General features: G+C 42.8%; 1 protein-coding gene across 5 annotated transcripts in view; it reads right to left on the bottom strand.

The window, feature by feature from the left end:
- TTLL4 (tubulin tyrosine ligase like 4) overlaps window positions 1-26,166 on the bottom strand; it is a 30,008-nt gene that overhangs the window by 2,658 nt on the left and 1,184 nt on the right. Inside the window, exons 2-19 of one of the 5 annotated variants that reach the window (XM_081197742.1) lie at window positions 21,154-21,248; window positions 18,034-19,501; window positions 16,311-16,432; window positions 14,612-14,675; window positions 14,130-14,254; window positions 12,913-13,023; window positions 11,874-11,950; window positions 11,209-11,403; window positions 9,830-9,912; window positions 9,278-9,406; window positions 8,417-8,539; window positions 7,987-8,085; window positions 7,407-7,541; window positions 6,831-6,968; window positions 5,977-6,079; window positions 4,784-4,994; window positions 2,051-2,121; window positions 1,292-1,374 (exon numbers count right to left, since the gene is read on the bottom strand). In XM_081197742.1, the coding sequence (XP_081053868.1) occupies window positions 1,292-1,374; window positions 2,051-2,121; window positions 4,784-4,994; window positions 5,977-6,079; window positions 6,831-6,968; window positions 7,407-7,541; window positions 7,987-8,085; window positions 8,417-8,539; window positions 9,278-9,406; window positions 9,830-9,912; window positions 11,209-11,403; window positions 11,874-11,950; window positions 12,913-13,023; window positions 14,130-14,254; window positions 14,612-14,675; window positions 16,311-16,432; window positions 18,034-19,427 (3,263 nt within the window). In that variant the 5' untranslated portion in view covers window positions 19,428-19,501; window positions 21,154-21,248. Of the gene's footprint in view, window positions 1-1,291; window positions 1,375-2,050; window positions 2,122-4,783; window positions 4,995-5,976; window positions 6,080-6,830; window positions 6,969-7,406; window positions 7,542-7,986; window positions 8,086-8,416; window positions 8,540-9,277; window positions 9,407-9,829; window positions 9,913-11,208; window positions 11,404-11,873; window positions 11,951-12,912; window positions 13,024-14,129; window positions 14,255-14,611; window positions 14,676-16,310; window positions 16,433-18,033; window positions 19,502-21,153; window positions 21,249-21,433; window positions 21,454-23,111; window positions 23,224-26,166 lie in introns of those variants that run through there. The other 4 variants (XM_081197743.1, XM_081197744.1, XM_081197741.1 and 1 more) reach the window with 4 other exon arrangements.

Raw genomic sequence — 26,166 nt, 5'->3', positions numbered from 1 at the left:
TCTAATCTATTCCAGGGGACAATTCAAAGTGCAAGTATTAACTTTTCAAGCCCTAAAACAGAGATGGAGAATCTGTGACCCTCCAGATGTTCTGGGACTAGAACTCCAATCATCTCTGACCATGGGCCATGCTGGCTGGAATGAGACAAAGGCCAACAACAACTGGAAGGCTGCAGGTTCTCTATTGCTGCCCTAAATAACCTGGGGCTAGGTTATCCGAAGGACTATCTCCTCCCATATATACCCAGCCCAACCTGAAAATCATCTTTAAAAGTCCACCCCTGCCAAGTGAAGTTAGGTGAGGCAGGTGCCAACTTTTCAGTGGCCATAGGTCAAGGCCTTTTATTCAGCTAGGCTTTCCTACTTAAAAACACGGTCAAAACATGTGGTTGTTGTTTTTTAGACATTGGGTACTACTGGTTCCTCTGCTGCTGGTTTTATTTTGAAGTTTTAGCTTTGTTTGTGATTTTGTGTTCATGTTGTTTTTACATTTTACATGTGTGTGTTTTTTAAAGTACACTGCCCAGAATACTTAGTGTTACAGGTTAGTATAAAAATGCTACAAATAATTATTTATGTCAGATATTTACCGAAGTAAAAATAAGAAAGGCTAAGACAACGGCCTGGTTTGAACTTAACATGAAATCCTAGCTTGTAGCTACATGATCGAAGCTGCCTGACCATACATGGGCTCAGGGCTACTCAGGGAAAATTAAGACTGGCACTGTATCCAGCCTCCATGATTTTTTTTAAAGCAGGAGTTGCAAGTCAGAATGGCAGAAAAGTCTCACAGCCACTGCAGAGTGCCTCAGTGGGCACCACACTGAAAAAGCCCAGTTGAAACTAACTATAGTTTGCCCTTTCTGGATATAATGATTAACCACAGTTAGTTTAAACCCAGAAGCAGATGCTTCTAATTTAATCCTCTGGCACATCCTAACAGGGGCAGAAAGTACCACAAAAGCAGTTACGACCACGTTTGTTAAAAGGGTAATATATCAGGAGAGGGAAGTAAGAAATGTAAAGGTGGCATATAAATAACAAAGAAGAGTTTCCTTTCTCTCCATCTATTCATGAGAAGGTTAACAGCCAAAAATGCATTAAAATGCATTAACCATGGCTACAATCCTACACACAACCACCTGGGAATAAGTCCCATTGAACGCAGTGGGGATTACTTCAGAGCAGACTTGCAAAGAATTGCACTATAAAGGAATGAATGAAAAATCATGGACAAACCCCAACTGGAAATGTATTGAGATATAACAGTGGCTGGTTCTCGCAATCTCACCTGGTTCTGCCTAATTCCATCTTGCTCAAGCCATTCACAGGGAGTTCATTCTTCATATAGAGGTGGGATCTTGGAATTGACCACTGAAGTTGAGAGAGTGCAGAGTTAGACAGCTAGTGAGGGGGCTACTAAATGTTCCTTTCTTATCTCCCAGCATACCTCAAACTTAGTGAAGCAAAGAGAAGGTGCTGCAGGCCAGTAAGACAGCCACAAATATAGAGCCACTTAATTAGTAACAAGGTTTCGCCCTATTGGATGCACTTTTTCCCTTCCAAAAATGAAGGGGAAATGTGTGTGCGTCCTATGGGGCGAATGCAGGCTTTCGCTGAAGCCTGGAGAGCGAGAGGGGTCGGTGCGCACCGACCCCTCTCGCTCTCCAGACTTCAGGAAGCTATCCGCAAGCCTTGCGAGCCCGGTGGGAGTTCCCACGAGCTCGCAAGGCTTGCGGGCAGCAGCCTGCAGCCCGAAGCACGGGGCGCCCTCCGGAGGGCGCCCCGTGCTTCGCGCAGGTGTCCGCAAGCCTTGTGAGCCCGGCGGGAGTTGCTGCCGGGCTCGCAAGGCTTGCGGATAGCAGCCTGTTCTGGGGGCTGGGGGGGGGAATAATTTTTTTTTATTCATCCCCCCCCCAAAAAAAGGAGGCCCGTCCAATGGGCCAGTGCGCCCTATAGGGCAAAAAATACGGTAGTTCTGATTGGCACCCTCATGAAAAAGCAGAACAAATTGAAGGTATGAGGAAAGGCAAAGAGGGCCCACCCTTACCATCACTGTGGATTCTGTCACCACTCCATTATGAAAGCCTTTGTGACACCAGTTTCTGAGCAGATCCACCCCTGCAGAAAGGAACACCACAGAACGAATGCTAGTTCACATGTGAAATTTTGAGGGCTATTACTAAGCAATTGCCCTGGTTGTAAGAAGGCAGTGGGTACAAGTAATGTAGGGCCTTGATACTGAGCAACCCAAATACACACGTGCGCACGCACACACACACACACACACAGGTTTAAAAATCAAGCTGCAATGGTATGATGCTCATTTGAAAATTTTGTTGAGAGTGCTGGAACTGATTAGAGACTTTGGAGAAGTGGCAGGCTTTAAATTGAATACCATTAAAACAAAATTGTTGGTGAAAAATGAATCAAATGTGGCAAAGGAGGAGTTAGAAAAAACATTGGGCCTAAAGATATGCAATAAAGTAAAATATTTAGGTATTTGGATTACCCCTAAAAATATAAATATGTTTCAGGATAACTGTATGAAAATTTGGCTCGAGATCCAAAGAAATACGGAGATATGGAGCAGGTTGAAACTTTCATTTCTGGGCAGGACCCCCATTATAAAGATGAACGTGCTCCCAAAATTAATATTTCTATTTCAAATGATTCCTATACTGGGTGGAGCGGGTTGCCTCAAAAATTGGCAAAAAGATATTTCCAAATTTTTATGGTCAGGCAAAAGACCTAGAATTAAACATTTAATTCTAATTGACATAAAAAACCTGAAACCTACCTGACCTGAAACTGTATTATGAGGCAGCCTGCCTCACCTGGTTAAAGGAGTGGTGTACGCTGCAGGACCCAGACCTCTTAGACTTGGAGGGATATGATAATCAATGGGGATAGCATGCATACTTAGCGTATGGGAAAGCAAAAGTTCACAGGAACTTTTCAAACCACATTATTAGGAAATTCCTATTGATGGTTTGGGAGAAGTATAAAAACCTGCTCGAACCAAAGTTTCCCTGGTGGATCTCGCCAATAGAGAAGAAGAAGAAGAAGAGTTTGGATTTGATATCCCGCTTTATCACTACCCGAAGGAGTCTCAAAGCGGCTAACATTCTCCTTTCCCTTCCTCCCCCACAACAAACACTCTGTGAGGTGAGTGGGGCTGAGAGGCGAAGGCGGTTAAGAGAAAAAATACCCAGGGACCCTGGCCAATGTATAAAGTACTTCTAAAGGAGGAGAATAACCAATTGAAATTAAAAAGCTTCGGGGAAATAAGAGAGTGCATTGTTGATTGGTTTCAATATCACCAATTATTTGAGACATTCAAAATTGATAGACAAAAGGGTTTCTCCACTGAGACTTCCAGATTTGAATCAGATTTGGTGAACTCCAGAATTAAAACACTTTCTAAAGTATACTGACTCCTCCTTGACTGGGAAGGTGACAGCGGCTATGATTAAGTGGTCACAAGATTTTGGGTACTCAATATCAATGAAGAAGTGGAAAATAAATTGGAATTTTACAGCTTGTTACTCTCTGAGCGAGAATTTTTTTTAAATGCAGCATCGGTGGTATTTAACCCCCTGAAAATTGTCCAAGATGTTCAAAAATGTCCCCAATAATTGCTGGAGGTGTAAAGAAAAACCAGGTATTTTATTCCATATGTGGTGGCAGTGTAAAGAAATCAAGGTGTTTTGGGAGGATATCCACATAGAATTGGAAAAAATGTTAAAAATATATATTAATAGTAAACGGGAAGCTTTCCTTTGGGAATCACAGACTCAGATATTCCTAACAAGGCTTAAGAGATCTTTTTTATATGCTACGGTCGCAGCAGGGTTTCTCAATGAGGCAAATTGGAAAAGCAATAAAGTCCCGTCAAGATTAGAATGGATTCAAAAAATGGCTGAATACGCGGAATTAGATAGCATGTCAGAAAAGATAAAAAATAAACCAAAACAGGTATTTATCTCAAAATGGGAAGTTTTTAAAATATACTTGAAAAATAATAGTAGTTTAAGGTCATACGCAGCGTTTGAATAATTTCAGTAGCAGTGGTAAAATGTGGTAAAACCAATGAATGGATTAAGGGATATTGAAATTCAACAAAACTAGTTATGCATTGGCAGCGAACAATTAATACAGAATCTGTAATACTGAATAGACGGGAAGTCTGGCGTATAGAAGAAGACCACTTTTATTTTATGTATTTTATGTTTTGAAGGTTATTAGTTGATGTATTTATTCTCTTTTTTTCTTTGGTGGTGATGGAATTTATTTTCTTTTTCTGTATGGTGTGTTAATGTGAACGGTAACAATAAAATTTTTAAAAGGGGAAAAAATGAAGATGGTGAACTTCTTCCTGGTCTATTCTATGGAATTATCTGGATACACTCAAGAGAAGCAGGTAACACTGAGGAACAGGAAGGCTCTGGGTGAGGGTGTGGGCTTAAAGATAGCCAATAGAAACCAATGAAAGGACAAAGGGGTGGGCAAGAATAAAGAGAGACTTCTGGCCTAAAGCCAAAGATGTGGCTGCAAGGTGTGGGGAGTGGGGAAGATGACACAAATGTCCCAGCAAGAAGCAACACTCAAACCACACTGGCAGCCTGTAAGGATGACAGATAATAATGCTTTGGGAAAGAGCACAGACAGCTCTGGGTTGGAAAGCAACGTATGCATTCTACTTATAAAGGGCTGGTCCAAACAATTAATTGCTTATCCTAGAAGGGAACTTGCAGGAAGGAGGTGATGGGAATTGCTTTACCTTTGACCTTATTCACGAAATATTTCAGCTCCCACTGGGAAGTAAGGATGTTGTAGTATCGCGGCTGCTCAAAGAAACGTAGGTAGTGCATGGAGAAGCGCGAGGGGAAAACTCGCTCAAACTGTCCACGTCGAGCGAATTCATCCTCTGTCTCTACTAGGACACGTACATCATCTGGTGTTAGAACATCTAGGATGGTGGAATAGAACTCCTGCAGCCAAGATGGACAGGGAAACACCTTGGTTTTCCAGGAGGTAACTGCACAAGTCTACATGCATGCCACTTTCGGTCCTCTAAAACCACTATGATTGCCACTCTAGGATGGTGGCCACGCAACACATATTCCCCTCCCACAGTGACAGAAGTGGAAAGACAGAAGAGAGATATCCAAATAGGAATTTGTTGGGGGGTGGGTGAAGAAGAAAAGGCAGGGTTCTTGGTTATGGTTCCCAAATGCTTCTTGTACCCCTTGAACAAACTAAACCAAAATGCATGTGTGTAAGTAAGAAATGGGAAATCTTACTGCTTCAAGGCACACCCATTATAACAATGGCAACCAGTGGCTATGGCCTATTGGATCTTAGCTATAGTTTGTAACATTTTCTTAAGCTATGCTGTGTGTTTGATGGGCTTAAGGTTTAACTGTGAATACAGTTGAAATACAGGTCTTTATAACTTCCACACTTAGCCAAATCATATCCTATATGTCAAAATACAACCTCCTTCAAATATCAGTCCTTCTGTGAATAAACAAGCACCTCCTCCTTGTGTGTGGATGCATCTTACCTGCATCTGACACATTTACTGTCAGAAAAAGTGCTTGGTTGAACTCTTAGGCACTCCCCAAGCCAAGCGATTGTAATGATCATCTGCTAGTACGAGTCAATATTTCAGTGTAGCTACCTCTATGCTTTGCAACTCCCTGTCTAGTAATATTAGTCAGGCACCATCACTATACTGTTTTACACCCCTGCTAAAAACTTTTTTTTATTTCCGCAAGCCTAGCGAGAAACATAATTTAGTTGTGTATACTTGTTTGATGATTTTATATTGTTTTATGCACACTACTTATGGTTTCATTTAATTAAACAGTTAATAAAATGATTCAAAGAAGAGCGGAGAACTCCAGCCCAAACATGCATGAGATCTCAGAATGAGGGCAGAGTGTTTGGGGAAGGCATGTTCTCGCCTACCTGATCAGGCACTTTTGAGGTCAGATAAAAAGCTCTTTTCGTTTTCTCAGAAGTGAACAGCTCCAGAGATGACTTACTCTTCTCCTTTGCGACAATATTCAAGCTGGGCACAGCAATAATTAAAGTTAGTACAGAGAGAGTTAGTCAGTGCCCTCAATTCAGCCACCTATAGCCAGAACCATAAGCAATTGGCAAGCTATACTCTGTTAAGCCAAAAGAAAGCAAAAAAGCCTCAAACGATCCATGGAGTCATAGATCAAGGATGAGGAACCTTAGGCATGGGGGCAGTGTGCAACCCTCCAGCCCCTCCATCTGGGCCCCAGGACTCTTCCCAGGCCATGCTCCCTTCCCCAGGCCCCATCCCTCACCAGTCTGCTTCATGCTTTCCCTAACCTGGTGCCCTCCAGGTGCTTGCTGCCACCCCTGACAGCTATTGTGGCTGAGCTGAGTTGAGGAGCAATACACAATTCCAGCTACTGAAGCCTAGTATTCCTGGCAATATGTCTGAGATCACCACCATTGCTCAGCTTCCAAGGTTGAACGAGGTATTGCCTGGGTATTTTCAAGCCCATTTTGCAATTACATGGACCAGAAACTTGCTTTAAAAATAACAAAAGCAGAGATTCTTTGGATGCTTAATTCAGTTTCTGTACGAATAGTGTGACTGAATAAAATGCATAGTCCTACATACAGGCTACAGCTATGCTTCTGTGCTATAGCCACACATACTATTGCCACAACAACTTTTCGTCTCAGTCTTCCCAACTCAGGCCTCCTCACTCCCCTACTGAACAAGAACAATGCAAAAGATTTAATGCTCAGTATAGCTTCTCTTTCTGAGTTTGATCTCTAACCTAGTTGTGGAGCTGCTGGCACTTCCAGAGGGTGAAGCCACATCATCTGTGCTTGGCAACAGAAAACCAGCCAAATTAAGGGCATCTCTGACCATTTGACCCTTGATGCTCACATCCAGAGGAGAGTTTGAATGAAGGCTGCAGAGAGAACAAAACCTTGATTGGACAAGCCCATCTTCATGTCTTTGGCCCTAGCTTTTGGCATTTTAGATAGCTGTTAAGTTTGATTTCCAAAAGAGAGAAAGGAGGAACTCGATCTCCAAGGCAAGACAATCTCTCTCTCTTTTAGTATCCCCTCCCCACCACAACCACATGCATACACAAAACACAGACATACCTATCAATCAGAGACACACTGTGTGATCCAGTTCAATGTAAGTGTTGCCTCCCTCACATTAAGAGATGGAAGCCATCAGCACATGAAGTAAGGCACTGGCAAAACAGACTGCATGCATCTGTGCATATAGGCCTAGCATGCATCTGTGGGACAAACTGGAGGTAAAGGGTGCTCTTGAAATTGTAGTGAAATGCACCAAGTCAGAGCGCAAGCTGAAAGGTGCACCATGCACAACTTACCTGGGGGAAATATTGACTTCCAGAATCCATGGCTTAAGGTTCTCATCCAGCATGATATCAAACCCGAACAGCTCATGGCAGCAGTAAGGGCGTCTCACATACATCTTCACGAGATTGATTATGTAGGGCTCTGATCTAGAAAATGAAACATGTGCTAGGTTGTTCCTGATCAGCAAAACTAGCATCTTATGCATCATCTTATGCCTCTTATGCATCACTCTAGCCAGGCATATGGTACAAGCATGTCACAAAAACAGGGCTTCAGCAATACCTTCCCCACATGGCTCAGATGAGAGCCTGATGAAGACAGCACATGACCCTTCCTTGCTTCAGGTTATTAAGATCCAAACAAGATACTTTTGGGGCCAAGGAACAATCAACAACCCTCGAGTAACAACACAATAGGAGAATCTGATTCCAGAAGCACAAATCAGCAAGAAAGAAGCAAAGATGCACACTTGCTCCAAACATCTGCAAACATCGGTACTCATCCCTAGCTAATGGATAAGATGACCCGTCAAAAAGAGGTCCTCCTGAAAGCAAAGGGCTGGGGGGAACACAACTAGATCCTGAGACTTACGCAATGATGGTTTTGACAACAATGTCTTTTATCTTCTCCCAGATGGCTTCACTGTCAACTCCTTTCTGGGCCAAATAACTCCAAAGTGCCTTCAGTGCCCTGTGGAGACAGAACAGAGCATACAAGTGCATTAGGGTTGCCCCAGATAGTGTTATTAACTCCTCTCCCCCCATCTCTGAAGGAAAAAGGCAACATGAACCCAGAACCAACCATGTTTTTAATGTAATTTTATATAAACCAATTATGAGACCTTTCTTTTTTGATTAAGTGGTCTATACATTCTGTTTAATAAATGAAAATAAAGTCTCTTTCCTATGGAAACAATAGGGCCACATCTGGGCTACTCAGGACTAGAGAGGTAAGACAACATAAGCCAGTCAAGAACATAACACATACAAAAAGATTCTCTTTCCTGCTCATCAATACCCACCACTTGTGACCCTGACATGCAGTTTCATCTGTATTAGCCTTGTATTCAATATTCTTCTTGTTGATACTGTAATTAGTCAAGTGCATGTACTTGTTGTTGAGGCTCTTCACAGAGGGGGAATATCTGAGGTGAAGGAAGAACAAAAGTTTACATTAAGTAAGGAGACATCACTCATCAAAATGAAATGGCAAGAAGAGGGAGGAATGCTAGCAGTGTGGGAGCTAAAAGAGAGAGGCGCACACACCAATCTTTAAGTATCTCCTCTAAGCTCCAGTCTAGTATGTGTGCACATGTGTGTGAGAGAGAATGAGAATGAATGTGTGTGCTCCACAGAGATATGACTGGTTTAACAATTCAAATTGTTAATCATCAAGAGTTGCTCTGACTTGAGTTATTCGACAACTTTGTCAGTTAACTAAACATCCAGATGCTTAGGAATTTGAAGTAATTATAATCTGTCTTATTATTTTAACTTTTGTATGTTTTAAAGTACAGCTGAAATTTTTTTCTTGATTTTCTTGTTTTATCTTTTTGTAAACCATTTTGAGGTTTTTTTAAACAATCAAGCAGTGTGTAAGTTTTATGAAATAAATAAAATAAAATAAAATAAATAATTTAATAATTGGCTATTTTAAAAGCACACAGACTCAGCTACACAGTGCAAGCAAATAATTGGTTCTCAATAGTCACTGCTTAAACCAAAAGGATGTGCACAGGCTGCCATACAAATGACACCTGCAACCAATAGTCTACTGTTTTCAGAAAACATATTTAATCTGCTATTCATGAATCTCAGCTGGTCTTCTGACAAGCAGTCAACCCAACCCTCTTTCTGAGGTTACCAATTCATAGGAAACCTACTTGCAGCTGGCAAAACGAACAAGTCCATCTTTGAACAAGTAAACCCGAAGTGGATCATAGCATGTGACGTAAACATAAATCCTCAAGTCGAACTTGCTTCCACCAATGAGGTAGGGTTTATGTAAGTACCTGTAACAGAAAGACAGGTGAGCATACAGGAACCACATCATAGAGTAGCCCAGAGATTTAGTCTCAAGAATTTCAGGATATTGTCACTAGTGGAGAGGCTTGATGGAGATGGTTTCTGTCCCTAAGGGGTTTGAGAGACTGCTGATGAAATGCCAGCTTTTTCAACAAATGCTACTCCTTGCCACAGCAAAAGGTCTACTTTAGCCATATTTCTGAACCCATGTCAATATCGTAGCAATTCCACAATTGCTCTTTAGCTGGCAGCAGAAGCAAAAGAAACAAACTCCACAGAACAATGTAAAGTTTTACAACGGCAGAAAGCATAATCAGAAACAAGCTGGTTCTTTGATACCTTAAGATATTAAAGCCAATCTTTCGTTTGCAGGGTGGGGAAAGACTGGCAGGGCAGGGGGACTTGCTTACCTTTGCACCAGCAGTGGCCTACGCTTGGGCAGCTGGCTCCACTTATGGATGACCTGAATGCCGATGCCTCTAGCTGATGCTGGCTAAAGTGAGTGAAAGACAGAGAGCGATGTTCACATTGCATCCATTTGCTGCTATCCTACAATTCAAAGCTGGAACATCCGATTATAGTCTGGGAAGGTGGGGTACATGAAAGGAATTTGTTTTAATACTATCGGTCTTAAGACAAGCCTCCAAAGAAGCAGCATCACAAAAATCTCAATGTAATTTTAAAGTTCAGCAGTATGTTAAAATCTATTACTGTGGCAGCTTTTTCAAAGATTGAACATGTCAGCAAAGACTTTTTAAGTCAATAAAAGCTTTGTACATTCACAAGTTGGTGTATAGCAGCTTTGAGTTCCTTGCTGTCACTGACTGATAAGCTAATTCCCTAGAGGTTTCAAAAATGCGCCTGGCTGTAATCATGCAGTACAGTACAGACTGTGGAACCTGTCGAGTCAGAGAATATCTAGGGTTTTGAAAATACTTTAGTCCTCATGAAAAGGGGGGGGACGCCTCTCTCTCTATTTAGGAAATGTTTGAGGCTCCTAGGAACAGAAGGAAGCACCTCCTGCCTGTTTCCCAGTCTTCTCTCCTCATTTACATGTTTAAGGGTGCCTCTTTTCACCTAAAACATTCAACGCACAAACACCTCAGATTCAATGACATGGGGAAATGCAAATGTGAAGCACTTTTATTCACAACCTTTACAAGATTGCAAAGAATAAAAACCCAGAATATTTTAAAACAATGCACCAGGGAAGATTACACCTGTCCTTCCCAATATCAAGGAAATGAATGAAGAAGATGACAGGTGGGTTTTCAGACTGGTGCAGGTCCTACTTGCAGCAAGAGGGAGACCGACAGCCAAAGGCACTATTGGGCTAAAGCTAGGATATAGTCAAGAGGGAACCAGAATACACAAGTAGAAACTGTCCATCTATAAGAAGAGAATATGCATTGTTGCTATAGTGGAAGGTGTGTGTGGGGGGGTGTAGTTTACATTACCATTAATTATTGTTAACTGCACTTCAGTACCATCTAATTACTTAAGTTCTCTGAGTGGTTTACAGAGATTAAAACCATGAAACAGAATACCTAAAATATGAAGCAGAATAAAAACCACACAATACAAAAACAGAACAGAGCTCATCCCAAAGGCAGTCTGTCCCAACACAAGCCCTAAAGCCTAATGAAATGCATCAAGAAAAATCAGATTCATCCAAGAAAACCTGAAACTGGCAAGGCAAGGGAAAGCATGGCTATGCCATGGCAGAAGGCACACAAAGGACACACCCCTATCTCTATACAGTTCGAACCATATCTGTGCCCTCCCTCACCGGCTTCACAATCCATTTCTGTCGGCTCCCACAATCTTCCCAGGCCTTTCTGAGCAGCTTGATATCCTGAGGAAGGATGAAGGACTGGGGCAGAAAGTTGAACTCCTTCTTCCCAAAGCGCAACTGCATTTTGGACACATTTCTCCACAGACGGTCCTTCCGACCAATTTGGAATGAGCCAGGAAAATGATTCAACTGCAGGAGGGAAAGGAAGAGACAAGAAAGAGGAGTAATGAGGTTTCCTGCTGTATCCTAGCTGGTAAAAAGGCAAGATAAAGGTTCAACAGGGGGGTACCTTCTCCTCCAAATTCAGGGATAGCTGCAAGAACCTAGATTGTCCATACAACCCCCCACCCCAAAAGCCCCTGGGCTGGTACTCCCAACAGGTAGTTCCCATGAAGGAAGCATGCCAGCACTGAAGTTTCTACCATATAGTGTCTTGCAAACCTAGGCTGCCTCCTTCAGAGGCACAGCCACCAAGAGAACATGAAGGGACTAAAGGAAAGAGAACATTGCAGCAGAAAACAGGAAAGTATCAGCTACATGCAGCACTCAGATGGAGAAAATGGCAGAAAAGGCCAGAGTGAAATGCATCTCATGCCCTTTCCCCACACTGTATTATATTCTTTAATATGTCCTTTTGTAGTCATGACCGTATCTCATACCTTCTGATGTTCTCTGATAACTCTGAACCCCGGAGATTTCATGTGATGGCCCCAGCAGCCCAGCCAGTCATTGTTTCCTGTGGGCAATAGGGCAGTTCACAGACTATTCTCTGAACGTCACATTGATATATATATATATATATATATATATATATATATATATATATATATATATATATATATATTCTGTTTATGCAACAGTCTCAGGCATATAAGAATTTCAGTTTGGAAAATATGAATTGGAAATAATTTTCCTGCCTTATCCATGTTTCCCCTTCCACATGAACCAAGAGTGGCCTCATATGAGCAGCCACAATAAACCCTATTGAGAACTGTACACAACTCTAAAAAGATTGTAGCATCAGCATCACAGGGTATACTGCCACATCAAAGCCTATTCAATTACAGGTGAGCAGGCAGGAGATGTCAAATTAAAGCCCCCACAATCCCTATCTATCTAAGTCTCCTCTTATTGGAAGGGTAGGGGGTGAAGGCTTGCTGCCTTTATCAAACAACCTACTGGAAAGAGCAGCTACAGCTCTGCATTACCAGACACAGATCATCAGATGTATAAGCAAACTATACGAGAATTGCTAGGACATGGAGTTTTAGTCCATGTCTTGAACATTCTTCCCCAGTTTGTAAGTAGAGACCATGCTGCAGCTCTTGCTGTTCTGCAGTAAACATTAGCACTTTGTGGTCAGTATCCATCTGGACAAGAGCTGCCCAAGGGCATACACATAGGCAGAAGTGCCATGAAGCTTGCCCAAGACTTAAGAGGGAAGCAGCGGAAGAGCCACAATTAGATCTGCAGCTTCATGATTTGCAGCATCTTTCAGAGTCCTCCATGCAAGGGAGGTGCATTAGAGTAATCAATTCTATGGGAGCTTTTGTTGCTCTGCTACTGAAGATCTGCGTCTGAAAGTGGGACAGTTCATTTCCAAACATTAGCACTATTCCAAGATAAAGCTGTGAGTCTGGGTGTATTTAAGGCAGGAGGCAACATGCACCCACAGACCATTCCCACAATACAACTCACTCTTGCTGATTTTGAAGTGGGACCTGGAGATCGTTGCCTTTACAATGTTGGGAGTCACTGTGCTCATCTTCCATCGTAGCATCTTCCTCTGTTCCCAAGGGAGCTTCTCCACTAGGAAAGAAAGAAATTCTAAGGTTAGAAGGGAAACCCAACCACGGGAGCATCTCCTTTGGCTGAAGACATCAATTTGTCATGAAGTGTAGGAGGGTAATATTTTTATTCAATGAATTTCAACAGAATCAGATCAGCAAGTGAAAGAAAACCCTTGGCAAACGCTCTGTCACTTGTCCATAGAACAGTGGTTCCCAAACTGAGAAGCACAACACACCTGAAGGAATGTGCAAAGTTTCTGGGAGGAACAGGATTTTGAGGCAGGTGGGACTTCCCTCCTCTCATCAGTGAATAAATGGATAGGTTGAAAGCCCTCTAACAGAGGATCCTAATTTATTTTGGGGACAGGGGTGCAGCTGTTCCCCTACTTGCCGAATCATGCCAGTCTGATCTGGGAAGAGCTGCTGCCTCGATCTCCATGCTATGCAATGAGACAGGTGGCTAGTCCTGAATTGGGGAGGGGGAAGGCAGAAGTTTAAAAGGCAGATAGCGAAACTAAGCTCAAGAAGTTTGAGAAATTATGCTATCTATAGCAAGAAGCATGCTGAGTCGGTCTATGTGCACATCCAAACAGGTTAAGACCAGCTTTAATTCTTCAAAGACCAAAGATTGTTGTGATGCTGTGATAATGCCTGCTCTCCACTATGAAAGCACCCAGGCCAGAGCAAAATACGACAAATGGGACCATTTCTGATGCAAGTGAATCTGGATGTCCACTCACCCCATCATAGGGCAGGGCAGGAAAGATACATACTCCACCTATGGTGGGATTAAGATTGAGGGTCAAAGTGAATGCCCATCAAATATTACTGTACCTTCCAGCATCTCAACTGCTATTTCAGCCATTTCAGTGCTGAACCTCTTTGCTGGTGATCTCAAAATCCTACAGCTCCACAGATATAAATCTAGATTTAAGGTTTTCTCTTCACATCACCTGGAGACCTTAGTAACTCCATTGGAAAGGCATCATTACACCACACACTTAAATGACATGACCACATGCATCCCACCATCACCTCCCCACCCTAGAATCCACTCCACCACTATAGTACACTAGGGTTTTCTGGCATTGCCTGTTTCGTGCAATGAATTCAGATCCACCTTACCTCTCTCATCCCGGGTACCAAAATATATTGTGGGAGGCACATTGGGGAACAGGCTGCATGTAAGAGCTGGCTTGAGAATTCGTTCTTGGCCCTCTAGTGTAGGCACCAATCCCTCAACGCAATTCCTAGGAAAAGAATACCAGGCACAGTTGAAGAAGTGAGCAGCACAACACTTTCTCTGGGACATCCGTTTCCATCATATGCCATTCAGTTTAATTCCTGAGGCTCTTGACCAACACATTGACTGAGAAAGTGAGGTTTGCTTTGGCTGAGAAACACCAACCCAGAATGAAAACTAAGCTGCCTTTCAGCCCGACTGCTTAGCATCTCTGTTTCTCTTTGCAGATGGGCACAGCCAGCAAGTGCAAGCCAAGTGATTTCACCAAGGCAAACAGATCAGGGTCTCCAGGTGGCCATCCCATGGGATTATCCAAGAACAAAAGGATCCAATGCATTACAGACAGAACATTCCTAAAACGAACCTGGATATAATAGCTACAGAACCATTGGGGGATAATCCGGATGAAGAGGAGCCATCTGATTCACCTAAAGAAAAAAGGCAAAAATAGTTTAATGAGTGAAAAATCTTGGCTACACTCCATGAACATCGTGAAGAAATTCAACCTCTTTTAGACATTCTCTCAGATAGCTGAACTTAATCCACAAGCAACTGTTACGCGACTGGAAGAACAAACCACCTCTCTTCTCTTGTTTACGTAATTTCAGAGTTTTCCCAGCAGCAAAGGAGCCGCTTACTGGTAAGTGCCCCCATGCAGCTACATTTAAAGGACACCATAGTTTCTGCACAATGACCTCAAATCAGACCCCGGATCTTGACAATGAGAGAATATCCATTATTTGCCTGCTCTTCCACACAGCCATCAATTTCCTTATTTGCACACTGTAATAAAGGACCCCATGGTAAGGTTAGAAGAGGATAGAATATCATTCCCTATGTCACTCCCCATAAGTTAAAGTTTGCCTTCTATTTACAAAAGGATATCATAAGAGTGTTGAACCACAGTGCAATATACTAAAGCAATAAAATGGCTGAACTAAAACACAGCTGAAAATGTCAGGCTGCTACATCACAATGTTATCAAGATCCACAGTAATCACCCTAATTGCAGCTTTCTTCCAAACTCTCATGCAAGAAGATTAGGGGTGGGGGACAGAATGGGTCAATACTCAGGGGGAGTAGCATTGTCCCAAACCGTAGCAAGACAGCAACAATTATAATAAATCCACACACAAGTATTTAGTGGGTTTGATCAGAACATTCCTAGCAGGAATATTGAAGATGAAGTCCTGTAGTTAAGATCTGCTAGCTGAGGGGCAATGGGATTTGACAAAAGCTGTATCATGCCTGCAGAATTCAAGATATGCCACCACCATGACAGATTTGTTGGTGGAACAGCTAAACTGGGGCACATCTGTAAGCATCACACATATCTGTAGGTTGGGCTCTCCCTTCTCAGACTGAGTAGTAGTAGTAGTAGTAGTAGTAGTAGTAGTAACAACAACTTATTATTTTATTTATATCCCCCCCCCCTTTCTGGCTGGGTTGCATAGGATACAGAAGCCCTTCCAGCAGCAGTGAATTAGTGTTGCTCTGCCTCAGTACTGAATGCTATTACTGCTGTTTATGATCTAGAAATATTGTCAGGCCTTGTACATTCAATGGAAAATTATCTCACTCTGAACTGTTTCAAGACAGTAGATTTAAAAAGTTTGTCTCTGGGTAACCAGAAAATCATTCACTGAATGCTTAATAGAATACACCAGTAAAATGTAAATGGAGATCAGAGTGTTGCTCTGCCTACAATAGCAGTTAACTAAATATCACTCAAAACAAGTTTTAAAAGTATAGAAAGTGCATAGGCTGAAAGTGCCCACAAGGCAAATTATAGTATTCAAGCTAGCAATTTTATTTGTTGCAATACAGTTCTTTCTCTCTTGATATTATAGAGTGATTTGCAATATATCCATGCCCTAATAGTAAGCATGGACAACTATAGTAGGAATCGTTTTAGCTTTTTATTAGATTCAAGCTATGCTTTGAAATGACAGTAATTAGTATATTTGTATTAACAGAATAATCAGTGTATGAAAACCCTTTTTTATGTGTGGTGAGTAGTCTTGTTTGTACTTTGAAGAGAGGAAATAAATGTGACTGCTGACCTTCCCCATCCTCCTCTTCTCCTTCCTCATCCTGACTGCAGGCATCTTCCAAGCCATCCGGGAGCTCTTCCTCTACATCTTCCACCTCCGCTTGGTCCAGCAGGGGAAGGTTGACTGCAGCTCTACAACACAAAGGGTTACAGCCCTAAAGTGAAGCTCTGTAACTCCTCTCAGTTAGCAAAGCAAAAAGATCTCTACACCCAACAACAGACCAAGAAATCACAGACAAGGCAAGATATCCCAAATAACTATTATAAACATTAACCCATGTTAGTGATAGAAGTGGTGCGGAGAGAAAGGGAGGAATAGTTCAAGTGGCAAATTTTGGACTTGACTTGTGGCACACTTGTCAAAACAATGGGCTACCAGTGGTAAAGCAGAATTGTCATCTGATCTGAGAGACGTTTTGGAGGAAGTGAAGGCTGCAAAACCATCCAAGGCGTATCAAACATCGATTGATGACCAAGCTTAAATATGCTTACATCATAGGAACACTTTGCTACTAAGTTCTTTAGCGTATTCTACTATATCAAACACAGTCCTTATCATAAGAAAAGGGTGATTAACCTCCAGATGCTGTTGGACTCCAACACCCATCAGCTAGGCCTGGGCGACATATATCAATATATCGCCCAGGGCCAGTATGAGGAGCAGACCGCAAAGTCGGCTTCACTCAGCGGTATATCACTGGTGAAATAATAAATTTTATTTATATCCCGCCCTCCCCAGCCGAAGCCGGGCTCAGGGCGGCTAACAACAATCAAATAATCAAACAATCAAATAGTCACACAATCTAAAAATATTTCATTATAAAAATTAATTAAATCAAATTGATGGCAACCAATTAAGCAAAATTCTGTGCAGGTTGCCAGAGGAGGGAGTCAGGCTGCGCCCTGACCAAAGGCCTGGCGGAACAACTCTGTCTTGCAGGCCCTGCGGAAAGATGTCAGGTCCCGCAGGGCCCTAGTCTCTTGTGACAGAGCATATCACTTGGGTATATCGCTGGTGAAACTGCCATTGCTCCTGAGTCCCTCTGCTAGTAACACTCGCTGGAGGAAGTCAAGACTCTTGACTCCTTCCAGCAGGCACTGCCAGCAGAGGGACTCAGGAGCAGCAGTGGTTTCACCAGTGATATACCCACTCTGCCCTCATATTGTGCAGAGGGAGAAGAAACAAGCTTCATTGGCAAGGCTTCAATACAACTTTTTCCTCCCTCTGCATCTTTGAACTGCTCAGCTGAGGCATGTGTGGTTGCCGCTCTGCTCAGCCGAGCAGTTAAAGGATCCCCCAGCCCGTTGCTGGCTCCCACACAAGCGGGGGGGGGGGGCACTGCTGGGGATTGGGAGCCTTCCCAAACCCCAGCTGAGCCATGCAAACAAGCTGTGTTGTCCTAGCCCGCTAGGCACTAGGGTGAAACCGCCTCAGTTCCCACAGTGAGAGATGCGGCAGTTTCACCTGGTGCCTCACTGGCTGAGGCCAATGAAGCTTGTTTTTTCAACAATGTGGTATATCACCAGATTGTGATGTTTGGCTGATGATATACCGCACTGTTGAAAAGCTGATATCGCCCAGCTCGACAGACAGCATGGTCAATGATTCAGGGATTATGGGAAGTGTAATCCAGCAACACTTGGAGGGCTACAGGTTGGCAATTATTGCCACAAAGAGTACTGAAAGGGAAACACTAACCCACCCCAACAGACATATTTGCCAGAGTACTTACTCGGTCTCTTTCACAGTAACAGGGTTCCCCCATTTTGTATCCGTGCCTAACTGAAGAGAGGAAATTTTGGTCTCTACCTCAGAGACTGTAGTCCGTGGGGACAGCTCTGTTTTTACCACTTGTTCTCCAGCGTTTACAGAGGTGTGATTGACAGTCTGACTCAAGGCGCAGTGGTTGGAAGGTTCAGGATTTGAGGCTAAGAAACGAACATCGATGCGTTTAGTGCAGACATCGGCAGCTTCTGTGACCATAAGGCTCTGGTGGCGGCTACCAGGCTCCAGATTTGGGGAGGTGGCAGCTGGTACGTCCTTTGGGGTGATCTGTGCTACTATGTGTGGCTTCCATCGATTGAAAAGACTGGAGTGGAAGTTTGCATTCATAAGGCAAGAGCTGTCAATGCGGTGACCAAATTCGTTGTAGGTGCTAACCTTCCGGATCCCATTTGCAGTCAGCTTCCGCATAGCTTCTGTCAACCGCACATCTTGCTCTTTCAGGTTCTGAGACCTGTTCTCACCATCTTCGAGTCGCCAGGAGGGCCGTTCCACTTTGAGAACCACGCCATTGTGAATGGCCGAGCGAGGAGATTTGGCACTGGGTTGCTCAAGAGTTATGCCACTGTTTTTCCCAAGCTTTCTTTCAAGGTTCGCAGGAGCGCCATCTCCATTTCCACCAGAGTGGGTCCAAGAGAAGCCAATAGGTCGTGACAAGCCTTTTAGCTTCTTATTTTCTGGTGGCAGCGGCTGGTGGTACTGCTGCTGCAAAGGCACTTTTGCACTAGTTGGCCGAAGGAAAGAGTTATTGTTTAGCACTGGCCTGTATGAATTGGAGTTTTGCTTCCCTGAGCTTAGGGGGAACCCCTTTGACACTGGATTGGAACAGTCAGCAGCAGTATTCGGCATAAAGAATGGGTCTATGGCGGAGGATGTCATGGTATTGTTGAGAACAGAGCGATAGGCAGGGAGTGGAGCACAAAGAGGTTTCTTCTCCAAAGAAGTTGGCTGCAAACAGATGGACTCAAGCCTCCGATAAGGCTTGTGTCTGAAGTAAGAACGTCGGTAGAGCAAGGTGCTTCCGAGGAAGTTTGGGAGAGCGTGGGGCAAAGGTGGAGGTGAAGTCAGGAACGCTGTATCACTACATAATGACTCTGGGTACAAGAGGCGGGGACGCTGGGAAGAAATCCCTGAGTGGACCGATTGGAGGTCCTGAAAATTGGTCACATGTTTCTGTTCCAGCTGCCAAATGGGCTTCACCTGCTGCTTAGCAAGGTACCAGGCCTTACTTTCGTGAAGCTTTGCTGTGAGTGGCGGCACTGTCAGCCCTGGTGCAATGCCCACCTGGAACTGGTTTCCCCTCTTGAGGCCAAGGCTATAGGCTTCTGGCCCTACAGAGGCCATGTAGAGCCATCCCACACTCTCAGTGAGTACAGCTGGTGAACCGGAGTCAGAGCAGCATCTTCACCATGACCAGCCTGAAAGAAACACACATGTGAACTTTACGAGGCCCCAAGGAAGCACTCCAGTCAATCTCTGTTGTCGTTGGTAAGATGACTAATGAAAGACAGTGCCATCAAGGCTGAGAAAAAGACCAGATTACAGCATACAAAGGACCTGTATTATTATTTTTCAGAAGACATCTGAAGGCAGCCCTGTATAGGGAAATTTTTAATGTTTGATGTTTTACTTTATGTGTGTGTTGCTGGAAGCCACCCAGAGTGGCTGGGGCAACCCAGTCAGATGGACGGCATATTATATTATATTGTTGTTGTTGTTGTTGTTAAACCACCAGGAAGGCTTGTGCTACAGGGAAGAACAGCCAGAAAAGGGCTTTTTCTCCTGCGCAAGGGGATGGCAGGGGAATGAGGTTAACAACATAAACACTTGTTTATAATGCAAATAAGCTAGCAATAATTGCTCAGTATTCCTGCTTGCACCTTTGTGTTTCTTATTCTCATGCAGGATTCTTCCATCCACCAGTTCTTTTACATCTTATACCACAGAAAGCCTAGACCCAAGAACAGAACTAGACATAACAGCAGAACTTTGTTTATTATACCTAGCTCCAGCACTATAGGTTCTTCACTTGGTTACCCAGCCAGGCAACAAATCCTTCTGGAGCTGTTGCGGAAGAGCTTGGGAATGGAAGTCCCAAGGTTCAGAGTTTGGTTCCCAAAAAGGATAATGAGCAGATAATTCAGTCATTTTTCTAAGCAATTTTGCCAGAATACAGAGCAAGCAGTTGGAACAAGAGCACACGCATAGTTTGAAAAATAGGCATGTCTACAAAATCAAGCTACATTTTGCAGAGGATGACATGGGGTGCTGATAAGCAGCAAGGTGACATTTTGATAGCCAAAGGGGTATTGAACCAGTGATAAACTTCATGCTAGAAAGCATTCCTGAAAATATTCAGAACTAGTGTTAGGGGTGTTTGCTAACCTATGTTCTGAGGTTAAATGGATTACTTTGCCCTTGCCCTTTTCATTACATGGTATATATATTATAATATTGGGAATCAGCTTTCCTACCCAAAGAAAATCTGACATTTAAATTGCTAGGTTCCTACTGGAGGCTGGCTGTTTCTTCACAGCACATGCCTGCTGACTCATCAAGGCAGTGCTGAAAGAATTCAGTCTAGGTTTCAATCAAACAGTCCCTTGTACAAAGAGCCAAGAGAGGCAGCAGGGGCACAAGCAAAGCACAGTCCAATCCTGGCTCTAAAATAACATTCACCCATTTTATCCAGCAACCTGACTAGCAGGGGATTAGCAATGAGGCTTCCCTCAACATGCTGAATATGCCCCTTTCACCTTTTGTGCTAGGATGCTTATCAGGCAATCTTGTTAAACAGATGCTAGTGGATTTGAAGGCAGGGAGAGGAAGAAAAATGTCACAGCATACATATGAAAGAAACTAAAACGCCTACAACACCTATTGAGCTAGAAAGGTGTATTCACACCCATTTCCTGGTAAAATGGCTGGTATTTAATGCATTAGACAACAAAATAAGTGGATCTAATATACCCTCAAACAGAAGGGAACTTGCTCAGCTATAAAGACATGCCACCCTAGAGTAGACTGCTCATGTGATAAGCCCTTTAGGTTATTTGGGGACAGTGCTGACCTTGTACAACCAGTAGCAGCTCACAGAATTGGCAGTAGTGTGGAACTCCAGTGTACTAGGATGCAGGCGTGGTGTTGCATGGTCCTCTAGACAGCCTGAAAAGGATTTATACCAGACATCTGGTCTCTAACTTGATTAAAAAACATTCTTTTGGCTGGACATACTTTGGGCTCTTAGCAGTTGACTTCTCTCACGAAAATATTGTTGTCCCTGAAGTTTCACTTCACCGTTATTATGTTCTGTTCCTAACACCAGTACAGAGCCAACGGACAGCACTGACCTTTGTTCTGACAACAAGCTTCTATGCTATCTCAAAGCAAACTGTCTCTCTGCCAAAAGAACTGTCAACATCCATAACATTCTAGAACAGGACTTTGTCTACCATTCAGGCTACATGCTGAAGTGTGACGCACAACTCCTGCCCTCTTTCAGGTGAGCTGTCACATCAAAAGCACCACCCTGCAGGGCCATCCTAGAACCTCCCCCCCTTCCTATCCTAAAATCATAAAGTTTATCAAAGGTTAGTGTACTTGAGAACAAAGAGGTGGGAAGTGATACTGTTACTCATTGCAAAAGGACCTTATGTCCAATACACATCCATCCTCCCTCCCATGAATTGCTGATACAGCTCTGATGGTGTGTTCCAGTTCAGAAGGCAGCACTTGATACACTGCATTTACTTTATTGGATTACAAAATCGACACCCAACAACAATCTCCAATCTGTAGTGACATCTAAGCCCTACACACAGATTAGGGGGAAAACAAAGACTACACTGAGTTACTAGCACTTGGCAAGATAGAATTTCATTTTGTAAACGTGTTGCTTGATATCCACCAGATACTGTTCCTCAGGCAAGTTCTGAAGGCTGATTAATCCTCAAGGTAGAGAGACCAAAAACAGAAAAAGCAGAGAAATGAGATTATACAATTTCAAACACAGAAAATTATTCAGGGCCCATCTATCCCCTCTCCAGAACCATTCCTATATAGATCTTCCATAGGAGGCTCATCCAACCTAGTTAAAAATCCAATCAAAATAGATCCATGAAGGACACGCCCTATGGTGAAGGGAAATGGTCCACTTCAAGTGATAATTTTTGATGCGACATTAAAAGGCAAGCAACTGTCTTAAGAGCAGGATACCTGAAATATCGTCTTACCTCTCTTATGTACCCAAATGATCACTGTACTCTGCAAGGGAGGGCCTCCTGCAAATACCATCTTATCAGGAGGTCTTTAGTGCAGTGACACTTATCCTTAGGAATTCCCTCCCCTTGAATATCAGACAGGAGCTGTCTCTGTTGTCTTTTGGATGCCCACTCAAGACCTTCCTCTTTCAACCAGCCTTTTGAATTGAGATATTTTGCTGTCTGAATCCATACTGGAATTATTTTTATTGTTTTATCACTTGTTGTTTGGCATCCTAAGCTCCTTTGGGAAGAAGAGTAGGATATTAACTAACTAACTAATTAATTAATTAATTTAAACCACCTTGAAAAAGGGCATCAAGACAAAAAAGCACACCCTAAAAAAAATATACAGAACAAGCTTTTATACGTACTATACATGTTCAACAGGGCTTGCTCCTAGGTAAGTGTGTTGTTTCAAACTTTGAATCAAACGCCATACCACCTCCTCCTTCCTCTCTCATCACCTAATCAGTTTGCAATCTGCATAAATAATTTTGGAACATCAAAAGCATAGAATCCTATCAAGATATCTGAGCATCTCCCTGTCTTCAATATTATTATGGGTCAGGAGCAATATACCAGGATGCTCTCAACAGCACTTTCTTCCACACATCTCATAACTGGGCTTTTAAAAGAGATTAGCTATAGTGCTGATGCAAATATGACCCACTGCCAAACAACATCTACAGTATGCCGCAAAACGATTATGTGAAATAGTATGCCAGGCATACCATGGCAACCCCGGAAAGTTTCACTTGTTACTTACAAACAGGATTTGAACAACAGCTGCTGAATTTGGCACAGAACCACCTTTCTTCTTTTCTTGAAAGCACAGTTCTTGCCTCAGTCTCGCACATGGGTGGCACACCACTCCCTTGATCATAATAGAGGTACTCGAATCAAGCGAATCAAGTCCAGCTTGATTTACGAGAGAAATAAAACTTCAATTCCCATTTATTATTCACAGCAAAGAGCTCTCCAAGGAGTACTCTCACCATAGTAGTTCTCAGAACTGCCTACTGGTCTGAAAGCTCTTCTAAGAAGAGTTGCACAATTAGCAGCTGCTGGCTCTTGAAAATCTAAATATGATTAGTAATAGAGCTACCAGCATTCCCCCCCCCCCGCCTCCGGTGTTCAAAAACAGCATAAGGATGCATTAATTCCTTCTATTGCCTCCATCCAATGAACTACCACTACAAATGCTACTCCAAAGGTTCCCTCTTCTGTTATGACTGTACTAAAGATTTGTAGGAGTGTTGTGCTTTTCACTCTAGTTTAAAAGCAATGGCAAAAGCTCACCATCAGGCCACCAGAACATTAAAAGCCTGTAATGGGATTTTGCTTGGAATTGCTTGTTTGAGTCCTGACCAATGAAATGGAGGAGAGCAGGAGGAAATATATTTGAGAATGTCATTTATGAGTGGGTTATGCTACTAATAGGAAGATGGGAGAAACTGTTAAGGTGGAAACGCTAGATGCAGAAGCAGTGAATATGAGCGAGTTTTCCTAAAACATAGCAAGAAAACCAGGGATTTCCATTTGTTGCAATGGCTTCCAACAACAAGCTAATAAAATATATGGAAAGCTGCTTCACAGTAATATTGAAAAGTATATATCTGAAATTATTAACATGTCCCAACTTGCCTAGTCATCTATAATTTAATAAGAGTGCACAATGTAACTGTACAAGGCAGGGTACATTAGGAAGAACTTCCTGACAGTAAGAGCTGTTCGACAGTGGAATTTGCTGCCAAGGAGTGTGGTGGAGTCTCTTTCTTTGGAGGTCTTTAAGCAGAGGCTTGACAACCATATGTCAGGAGTGCTCTGATGGTGTTTCCTGCTTGGCAGGGGGTTGGACTCGATGGCCCTTGTGGTCTCTTCCAACTCTATGATTCTATGAATTTTGAAGATGGATTGCATTTTCCATCACCCCAGCTGATAGTAAAAGAACACTCACCTGTCTGGGCATTTTTATACCAAATACAAACCTATATCTGTACGTCATTAAGAACAAGTAGCTATGTGGTCCTGAGTTGCCTTGCCACCTTTCCCATTTCATCTCCCTATGATCATATCACCCCTGTAACTCTCTCCTGAGTTGCTTGTCTTTTCCAGCATCAGCCCCACACTAGTAGTGCATACTTCCAACCATTTACCCTGTCAAATGCTACTTAAAACACCATTAAGGTTTCTTGCCCAAATCCCTGGGAGAAGGATACTGAAGTCTCTAAAGCAGATCATGAATTCACTTGTAGTTAAGTTCTTATGTTGCTTTGAAACACTTTGCATACCTTATCTTAATGAAATGTCTCACAGTCATCTTGTAAAATAGGACAGTATTATTTTCCCGATATTGCAGATATGGGGAGACCAAGAAATCACAGCTTGCCTAAGGCCACTTGGTTATTTCATCACAGAAGTTGCCTCAGCCCCTCTCTTTACCTTAGAGTACTCTAACTCATGCTCTTTCTTCTAGCCATGAAATTCGTAACTTCCACCTTTCAGTGTGTCAAGACACTTCCCCCTTTTTGAGTCTTTCCTAAGGATCCACCTCTGCAATAAAGTTTTTCAACAAGTATCTCCTAGTCCCCTCTTGGTCATCTTTACTATTTGTACACGTCCCTACCCAAGTGTCCTTCATGGAATGTAGACTGTAAAATCTTGAACAGGGACTATCCTTTGCCTATTCTGCTTAGCACTAAGTACACTGCTGGTGTAATGTAAATGCTAAATGTTAAAAAATAGTAACAGTGGTAGCACTACTCAAGAGAAGTATGCAAACTAAATCCCAAAGCAGACAAGTCAGGCAGACCGACCAATGAACCAGAAATAGGCACACATATTTTCTTAACCAGAAGCATTGCTAAACTCAGGAATACTGAATACCGAATGCTGGGAACAATAAAAGAGGGCCTTTGCCTTCATGTCATGCTGCCGGATTTCTCAGAGGTAAATGGTTAGACTCTGTGGGAAAGAGGATGCTGAACTAGATGAACCATGTTGGCTTGATCCAGCAAGCTGTTTAACAGTGGAATGGTGGACTCTCCTTCCTTGGAGGTTTTTAAGCATAGGTTGGGTAGCTATCTGTCATGGATGCTTTAGCTGAGATTCCTGTATTGCAGGCATGACGCCTCACGGTTCCTTCTAACTCTACAATTCTATGATTCTGTTATTCATGCTAAAAGAAAAGGTGATTAAAATACTATGGCTTGTATTCAACAGTAGTGCCTTTCCATTTGTGAAAGAGTTTTTGATCCAGCCTCTGCTAATGGAAAGGTGGAACAGCACAGGTGGTGATGCGGGGGGCTACTAGGGGAAATCAATGAAAATAGTCTCTATCTTCCATTAGCAGAGGCCTCTGCTGACTCACATATCCTTCTGAGAATGGAAAGACTCACTTCTGTTCATAGAAGGGCACCATTAGATATATCCCCATAGGTTTTGGAAGTCGGCACTGACTACTGTACAGAAAAATTTAGGTTTAGTACTTAAAACTGAAATAAAATGTGTAAGAAACAAACATGCTAGATGAGGTGGAGAAGCATTGTTATAGCTTTGGGAAATGACTTTCACACAACCCACCTGGAAAAATCCTTGTACAAAAACAGCAAACAGAGCAAAGCTGTGTAACTGTTGACTTGCAAGAAACTGAATCCTGAACACATCACAGACAATGACTGGGACAGTCCAAGACAGCAGAAAATGCAGAGGAAGGGAACCTTGGTTTTTAGAAATACATTTTACTAAATGACGAACTAGGAATATATGACAAAATAAAGCAATATGTCAGTCAATGTAATAAAATGGAATGTCTTCAAGTT

The sequence above is a fragment of the Podarcis bocagei genome, assembly GCF_964188305.1.
Source record: "Podarcis bocagei genome assembly, chromosome: 1".
Taxonomy (NCBI): Eukaryota; Metazoa; Chordata; class Lepidosauria; order Squamata; family Lacertidae; genus Podarcis; species Podarcis bocagei.
The sequence above is the reverse complement of the archived record's forward strand: the minus strand, read 5'-3'. Positions and strand labels throughout refer to the sequence as shown.